Source organism: Chelon labrosus (genome assembly GCF_963514085.1).
Source record: "Chelon labrosus genome assembly, chromosome: 23".
In the NCBI taxonomy this organism is placed as follows: domain Eukaryota; kingdom Metazoa; phylum Chordata; class Actinopteri; order Mugiliformes; family Mugilidae; genus Chelon; species Chelon labrosus.
Window position 1 is genome coordinate 16,739,664 of NC_140356.1, and position 9,216 is coordinate 16,748,879.

The 9,216-nt window shown below is 45.8% G+C and overlaps 1 protein-coding gene across 1 annotated transcript in view; it reads left to right on the plus strand.

The window, feature by feature from the left end:
- pawr (PRKC, apoptosis, WT1, regulator) overlaps window positions 1–3,519 on the plus strand; it is a 60,671-nt gene extending 57,152 nt beyond the window's left edge. The window contains exon 7 of the mRNA XM_084573214.1: window positions 1,535–3,519. Coding sequence (XP_084429340.1) covers window positions 1,535–1,621 — 87 coding nt within the window. The 3' untranslated portion in view covers window positions 1,622–3,519. The remainder of the gene's footprint in view (window positions 1–1,534) is intronic.
- The last annotated feature ends 5,697 nt before the right edge of the window (window positions 3,520–9,216 follow it).

Genomic DNA, 9,216 nt, shown 5'->3' on the forward strand with positions numbered 1-9,216 from the left:
TTGAGGCTGACTCCAAAAGTGAGTCAGTCCTCTTAGACATCTAAATGTCCAACTTTACATAAGAAAAAAACATGTTTCCGCCTTCTGTAGCTTTTTTCTCCATTCATGACAACTGTCTTTAACAACCTGGACCTTATTTCTGGCATAAAATATCATTGTTTACTCACCCATATAACTTTTGTGTCATTTGCACTAATTCAGGAGATAATTAGATCAGCGTATATCCATATAGTGGGAGTGAATGGGGCACCGAGACACAGCTTCTAAATAACGCATTATCTGCCACGAGACTCGTTCATTTCACCAATATTTTGTTATGATATGCTAGTGCTATTCCCCGTTGAGTCCGGAGTTACCTGTTATCATCATCCAGGATCTGTAGATTGACCTACAGGGTATTGCAGCCCATTTGTTGTGTAGGTTCGGTGCCCCATTCACTCCCACTATATGGATATACGCAGATCTAAATATCTCTCAATTGACTACAAATGACAGAAAAGTTATATGGGTGACTAAACGACCGTATTTTCTGCCAGAAATAAGGTCCAGGTTGTCTTCTGACCTGGATGATGTCATCACCGAGCGCGGGGGGCACCTGCGACTGTCGGCTTGTTTACCTGTAATTTGCTACTGCTAGTTTTTTGCAACATGGCTGAATATTTTTCCGATTCTGAGGTTGTGGACAAACCATAGCATTAGCAAGTGACACCAAAGTTATATGGGTGAGTAAACGATCGTATTTTATGCTAGAAATAAGGTCCAGGTTGTAAAAAACAGTAGTTCCCCTTTAACAGTTAACCAGGCTTAAAGTTATGAATGATTAAGGGCATGGACGGTTTCATAAGCTGCTAGCAGTTTGCCTCAGATCTATCACGCTAGACCTCTTTTCCTATTTTTGAATTAACCAGGAATTATTCAGAGCCAAGATGGTGGTGGCCAGTGTCACTCACTCTAAGCTTCAAAACCAAATTAATTCTATGGATGAAGTCGGGGAAGGTCATCCACTTTTTTATACAAAGAATAAAATATATCGCTCCATAATGCGGAGCAGGGCTGCAGATTCTGGTGATAAGTCTTCTTATTGACAGCAGCCAAGAGCCAAGATGGCGGCAGCTGGTGTCACCCACACTGAGCTTCAAAACCACTCTACATTATAAGGATATCAACTTACATCAGTGTAGAGGAACAGCTTTACTCTTCAGGCTAGCAGAGACAACACGACCTCCTTTGTTTGCTTTTTTAAGCTCCTCCAAGTGTTCTTCAGCTCATTCCCAGCGTCCGAGCAATCATGATGGAAAAAGGCACGAAATGAGGAGCGTCTTGGAACGTGGAGCATCTCTCATTTACAACTAATTGAAGCTGTTAATGTCTCAGTTGTTACTATCAAGGCACGGCAGCTTGATGGAAGCACAGAATGAAGCTTGTTGACTCGACAACATGACCAAACCATTCAGAGCTGCAGAGTCTTGACTGTCCGTGTGGTTTAATCTCTCCTGAAGGTATAAACCTAAGAGATGTGTTTGTTGTTTTTCAGGACCTGGATGACATTGAAGATGAGAATGAGCAACTCAAACAGGAGAACAAGACTCTGCTGAAGGTGGTGGGTCAGCTGACGAGGTAGAACCAGCCAGCCTCCCTCCCTCCCTCCCCGACGAACGGAGCATCTGTCCTCTCCCAACCTCCCGCCCTGGGGTCAAGTCCAGCGGCGCCGCCTTTTTTTTTTTTTTTATCAGTTCGATTCTGCGTCTTTGTCGGTTAGAGGTGAGACTGTAACGTAGCGGCCTTAAAACACCCCCCCCCCCCCCGAGGAGGATTCAATCCGTTTTTTGTAAAAGCTGAGCTGAGAGATAGGGATCGTCTGTCACCTTATACATATTTAATGTAAATGTCTTGTACATAGGCCGATTATTGTTTTTTTTTTCTTTTGGTTTCTGATAAGGTCTTAAAAAGGCAAAAAAAAAAAACGATGAATGTACGTGCTGCAAAAAACAACCGCGCACAAAAGTCTTTCCAATCCTTTTTACAGGCTATATATAATAAAGAGTTTTAGACATTTCCACATCTCATGGGTAAAAAAGATCTGAGGCCGGTGCAGCGCTACTGTCCAGGAAACACCAAATTCAACACAATCAGTGCTACAAGTGTCAGCAGCCAAAGTGGGGGCAGAGTGCGTCGCCTGTGCATGTGGGATATTCTTTTTTTTGTATTTTTAAATAGCTGAAGCCTGGTGCTTTTTTTGTTAATTAACATTTATTTTTTTCCTCTCTTCCAATTGCTTCTTGGTACACTTTAATCCCACCGGTGCATCTTAAAATCTGGATAAAGGAATTTTAAAAATCTATCCGATATAAACAATGACGTCGAAGCGAGACTATATCATTTATATGCTTTGCGCGTTTCACTGTAAACATGAGTATTATGCCTGTCGATCTGTTGTCGTCTAGTATCTATCCTTTTCGCTCTCGTTTTACGCGTTGCGACTCCCGAAAGCGTCTCAAGAGCGAGTGAGCTTCTTCTTCTTCTTCTTTTTTTGTGTTTGTGTATAATAACCAAATGAACTGAAGGAAGACACTATTTCAGATGCGTCTCGTTGTTTACTCAAGGCTCGTCTGATAGCGGCGTTTTTACTTTCCTGCATTATTCCCGCGAGGAGCCGTTCGGTGAGCACCTGCGCCGAAGCCAATAATCTTTCCCTCAAATACCTGCTTCCGTTCACATACAGCATTTAGGGCTAAAGATCATCCCCTCACAGACGAGACATCACAGACCCAGCTCTCTTCCCATTACATTATGCATGTACAGAAGATTAAGTCATTTAATAAAAGTTTGATTATCTCTCTCCTCAGTCGACTCGCTTGTGTTCATTAAGACTAATTTGATGTGATGATACCATGCCACTGAGTCGGTAATGCAATGTGACGGTGGCGGGGGGTTCGCTTCCTCCGTCTAGCTCTCAGCACACACACACACGCACACACACACACACTCACACACACACAGCTTATGATGATGATTCAACATGCCAATCACCAACCTGACTGAGACAGGAAAAAACCTCCATCTACCCCTCACAACTTATCGTGCCGCTTGAAACGCATTAATTCCCTCAGCTAGTCGCAGAGCGAGGAGGGAGGACTCTATACATGAGCCGCATCGGGACTAAATGTCAACTAAATTTCCAGATAATGGCCTCTTTCAGCTGCTGGAAAGCGCCGGATGCTCTCGCCGTAATCCCTATTAGCATTTTTATGGAGACGTGTAGGGTTGGTCATTTGGAATAGTCGCGGAGGGCGCAGGCAATTCATATCCGACTTTGGTTTGTCACAATAAGCTGATGGTTCTCTCGGCGGCTCCCATCAGACCTGCACTAAAGTTCCATCAGAATCGTTTCTGTCTTTTCGCCTGCGCGGTAAATTACAGGTTTCACTGCGTGGGAACGTAGTTTATCATCAAGTCTTTGTACGGAGTGGATCTTGACATTACACCGTCCATGCTGTCAGATGGTGGAGTAGCAAAACAGGGAGTGTTGTGTGGTTGGCTCACCGTTACGTAGATATAATGTAGGGGAACATCTACACCACTGTCTGTCTTTAGTTTAGTGAACAAATCACTAGATATAGACCTGAGCTCCTGATTAGTTTGACATCTGATAGATAAAATCAAAGCTGGATTAAAAGATTTGTTTTAAGTTTTCTTTAAGATGTTTTAGAAATACCAAGACCTGGAAGAGGGCGACACAGTGGCCAGGTGGTTAGCACTGATGCCTCACAGCGACAAGGTCCTGGGTTTGTTCCTTTCTCTGTGGAGTTTGCATGTTCTCCCTGTGTCTGCATGGGTTCTCTTCAGGTTCTCCAGCTTTCATTGGTGTTTCTAAATTGGCCGTAGGTGTGAGTGTGAATGATTGTTTGTCTCTCTGGCCCCCGCCTCTCGCCCAATGACAGCTGGGATAGGCTCCAGCAGACCCCGCGACCCTTAACAGGAGCAAGTGGTTACAGAAGATGAATGAATGAGTTAATGAATGACCTGGAAGACTGAGAAGCTTCACAGACATCCTACAGCGGCTTTATGATGCTAAAGCTACGTCCGACCGTGAATGTTCTCAGTCATCCAGGTCAAGGTATACCGGAAAACATTTAAAAAAAAAAAAAAAGTTGCCTTTCTTTAACCAGCCTTTTTCGTTTTTGCATATGCTAAGGCTACGTACACACTACGAGCGACGACGTTACAAAACTGCCAAGCGTGGCCAACTGCATTGTCGGCAACGTCCCCCTTTGAGGTGTTTGTAGCTGAACAACAAATATCGTTGGTTTGTAGCCAAAAAAATAGTCGAAGCCAGCTCATCTTTTAATTTTTAGCACCATTGTCGTAAAGGGACTTGACAGTGTTGGTTTCCATTGAAAGAAAACCTTTTGTAGCCTTTTGTAGGGAAAGGTTCGGACCGGCTTCCTAGGCTACAAGTTTTCCGGGGAGACCTCGTAGTCCGAACATTTCCCGGCCACAAAATTTTTGCTGGGTAAAGTTGGGTCTGGAGTCGCCCCGTTGGGAACCAGTGATGCTCTGGCAAAGATCTGCCAGACCAATCAAGTGGTTTAGGCGCACGTTAAGCCATACAAGTCATCTGAGCGCCATGGAGTTTAATTTGTTTACAATAAAAAGCTCTGATTGGTTGTAGGCCTATCCACCTGAGTGCCATGGTATTTTTTTTTTTCTTCTGCTACGAATTTAATCTGGCTTTAATCTGGCTACACCAGGCTTAGAGTCAGGATGCTGATTTGTGGCCTGAACAACAGTTTCATGGAACATTTATGCACCATTTTGGTTTAAACTGTGACACTATCCCTTTCTCCTTTGGTCTGCAGCCTCCTGTTTTCTTAATCCAGCTCTTCACCGTACACGTTAAGCCGCGTTTGACTTCTTCCACGGCAAACAAACACCGATCAGCCTCCGCGATACCTCGCAGCACATGCACGGCCGCGAACAGAACGGCGTCTCCTTCCGCCGAGCGAATTAGATCCTGAGAGGCCGATAATCGGGACGGAGATGAGAAGCGGGCCTTATCTTGCTCTTGGAGGAACTCGGGCCGCATATTTCATTATCGGTTTTTCCTTCGTGCCCTCGGTTCATCTGGACAAATCTCCTCGATCTCCAGGGTCTCTGGCTCGAAGAAGCACTCATCCGCGTAGAGCAGAGCAGAGCAGAGCATAGCGGGGGTCAGGATGCCCGGGAGAGTGAGAACGGATGGGTAGGAGGATACTGGACATATTTTTTTGCAATTTCCTGTTCCTTCTGGTCGGCTTTATCGCGGCGGCAGCAGCAGCCTATTTTCTCAACCAGCCGCCTGAAAATGACCGGTGCCTACCCGTGCACCTTTCATACCTCATTATCTCCAAGCTAAGTGATAACTGAGGCATTCAAATCGAGGTGTCTAATGTCGTTCTGTACTTCCAGCAAAAAAGAGGCTTACTTTCTCTTTTTCGTTCAAGCTCCCTCCACTGCATCCGGTCCTTGGCGCCATGTTGGGCCTCTCCCCATGACAGGTTCATCTGATCCAGGTGTTGCGTCACAGTTCTGCACCAGGTGGTTTTGGGTCTCCCAGGTTCTCTCTTGCCTGGTGGTGTCCATCTTAAGGCGACCTTTGGGATATGGTTCTGCCCCATCCTCGGTGTTTGTCCTTGGTGATTGTCCAGCTCATTGTTGGAGATATTCTTTGGCCAAAAGATCTGACATATTCACCTGAGGCATGAGTTGTGCAACACTTCCAGTCTCCTAGTGTCTGTTTTGACCATTCGCCACCTCTCTGAACCAAACAGCAGGATAGACTTGACATTGCTGTTATATATGAGCATCTTTGTTTTAAGTCTGTACTGCGTGGACCTCCAGATGGGACGGCCTTGCAAGAAAAAGTATTACACAGCATTAAAATAATTCAGATTTCTTGAAGTCAGGAGAACTGACTGCCACTGCCGCCGCCTCAGACGCCTCGCGCTGCGCCCCCCCCCCCCTCGACGCCTGGACCGCATGCGGAGCTGCCCTTTGTTGAAATGCCCCGTAAAAGTCAATGGGATACTAACACAAACAGAAAGGAATCAACTGATGACGGTCCAAAGGCATGACATTTACCAAATGGCATAATTTAGCTCATCAGGGCCCTGGAACGTTACATCGCGTCGGATGTTTTACTTTAGTCTTTAAATGTCTTGCGGAAATGTTTTCCTAGAAGAAGACAAATTAGATTTTTTTTTTACAATAATGAAGGGGGAGCTGAATAAATGTAGTAATCAAAAATTTACCAAATCATTCGGCTTAAACCACAGTCCCTAGGCAGGTAACACAAAAACATGAGAAGACATAGGACAGGACAATAGATCACAGTAAGAGCACATCACAAGACACAAGACAGGACATTACTAAGAAGATGAAAGTCAATGGTTACAAGACTGGTTTGCTTTCAGCCACTGCTTGAGTTGAAGGTTTCTAATGTGGGACACTCCCGTATGGAGAGGGGAAGGCTGTTCCACATCTTACTGGCCTTTACGGAAAAGAGCATTTTGTCCAAAGGCTGTTTTTTTTTGACGTGTGATTACATTATCAGCCGCCGTAAAAGCACATCCTAACACCTTCTACTCAATCCATCTGGACACTTTTATCTCTGCAGCTGTCAACTAAACAACTCCCTGCTTGAAACTACCCCCTCATAACCCTTTATTCTAAAAAAAAACAAAACACAAACACACACATCTGTTTGATTCGTCTCTACAAACCAATACCCCGCTTGTGTTTCAGTCATTGTTTCATCTTCCGTCAAACGCGCCGTTCATTTCCTCCCGCTGCGCGGCCGATGAGCCGCCGCTCGTTGTTTTCTTTCGCGGAATTAACGCCGGAGGAGAAGAAAATTATTCACGCACCCGAAGCGTTTCCACAGTCTGAGTTGAACCCGGCCCTAAACATACTTTAATGCGGGCTTCAATATTCATGAGGTCTCTGCGGGCTGCAGGATGAAGTGGTGGTGCTGGACTTAACTGCTGCATTTTAAACATTTTCTCTGCAGACTTCAACTAAATGTCTTTGTTTTCACGCAGAGCCGTCGGGGGAGTGATATTTAAAAAATATCTTGGTCTGTTATGGGCTAGTAATATGTGACTAGATGAAATAAGTAGTGGTGAATGCAGCATTTCAACATTTACTCAAGTAGAACGACTGTTTATTAAAAGTATTATGTTGAAAATATAAGTACTCCACGCAGAAAAATGACACTTTATTCAATCCTCCCTGTGAGGAACCAACTGGACTGTGGTCATTGCTGATACTACTGTGTATTTTTTACACAGTTACCCATGCATTAATGCAAAAGCAGGATGTTAATGCCATAGTTGTTGGTTGAGGTGGATCTAAAGTATCTAGTATCCAAATGCTATGAGTTGATCTTCAACCTCCACCACCTTCTGCCCTGTGGAGGTTGGCTGCCGAGGCTTCATGGGACTGTCAACCACGCGACTTTTGAGGGACGCAGGAGCGACGGGAGGGAAGCCGAAGAAGGCCACAAAGGAACTTTCGGAGGAGGCTGGAAAAGGCAGCTTCTGGCTCTGGCTGAGGAGGAAGCACAGGAGCTGGAGGAAAGATCACCTAACCCCCAAAAACAGCTGCAGGGGGTGACGGGGAGACGTCCCTCTCGCTGCTTCGCCACCAGGAGACGTTCCAGGATTAAAGGGACGAAACACTGGCGAATTCCTGGCTGATGACCCTGCAGCTGACCCATGGGCACTGGAGGAGGTACGACAGGCAGCAGGAAGCTCCACCTACCTGTACATTAACTGTTTTGTGTGTAAAAAAATCTTCATCTTTAAAGTAATTATTTGGTAAAGCTGTCAGAGAAATGTAGAGAAATGGAAGAAGTCAAAGTAGAAAGTGTCGTACAAACAGAAGGACTAAATGAGTAGCTGTTGTGCATGTTACACCATATAACATCAGGCGTGCTAGCAGTGCTAAATAATAAGCTGATCTCGGATAATTATTTGACTTGGAAAGGATTCGTAGGCTTATTAATGCTGGTTCAGTTCCATTAAGCGGTTAAGACACGGCGGTTAACGTGACTCTACGTGGAATGCAGCCGTCGTTAATAAAATGTGTTCCTCTCCTGCTCCGACATGTCAAGACGCCTGCCACGCGTCACCTCTCCGTCCCGCGGCTCGACTCGCTGCTTCCTGATTGTTCTGTGTCTCGTTATGAACCTGTTAGTAGCTGAACGTGTTTCACCTTTTGACCTGAAAACTAAACTTCTGGATGTGGGTGGACGTCTTCCTCACACTGTTTGTGCTGTTTACTCCCCTCCTCGTCACCAGTCCTCCCCCTCCCCCTCCTCCTCCTCCTCCTCCTCCTCCTCCCGTGGGAATGAAAAGCCGCATAAATACCGCCGTCACCTTGAGACTCCAATCTGCCGAGGCAAACAACAAGAATCTGCATGCTCACCACATCCTGATTAGCATGAGGTTCATTCACACGGAATCTGCTGCTTTTATTAAATTTTATTTATTTGTTTTTTTATTTTTAAGCCTGGTAACCTGACCCCTGCACAAAAACACACGCCACGTGGAGAGAGTGTCAAGCTGCTCTCACGACACGGGCTGAGGATGACAGACTTGAGTGGCTTATTCCTCCTTTGGGAATTAAGTCATCTGCTCCAGAGACACAGGGCCCAAGAAGGAGGAGGAGGAGGAGGAGGAGGAGGAGGAGGTTGCCACAGCAACGGGGTACGACATGTGTATCCCAATCGATGTCTTAAATAAATTGCGCCACGTCGTCCGATCACATCCATCTCAGATCTATTCAGATACATCTCTCCTGCTCAAACACACACCTCCTCCTCCTCTTCCTCTTCCTCTTCCTCCTCCTCCTCTTCCTCCCCACAAAAACACTAAACCATCACACTGAGCACAAAATGCCAATGTATTGACTGCCACACAAGTGACTAAAGCTCACTATAAATTGCGATGACACAGCGCTGCTCTACATTCGCCGGCACCCACGGGCTCCTCGGTGGTCGCCGGAGACGCTATCGACGCCGTGTCCTTTTTTTATTTGAGCTCCCCAGAAGCTGAATCAGCCGGAGGAGTCATCCTGAAGAAGATGGGAGAGGTTCCCCCATCACTTCCTGCTCTCCTCCAGTGGGTGGCAGCGTCCCCAGCCTGGAGAGGCAGCCTATCACGGCTCTGATGGGAG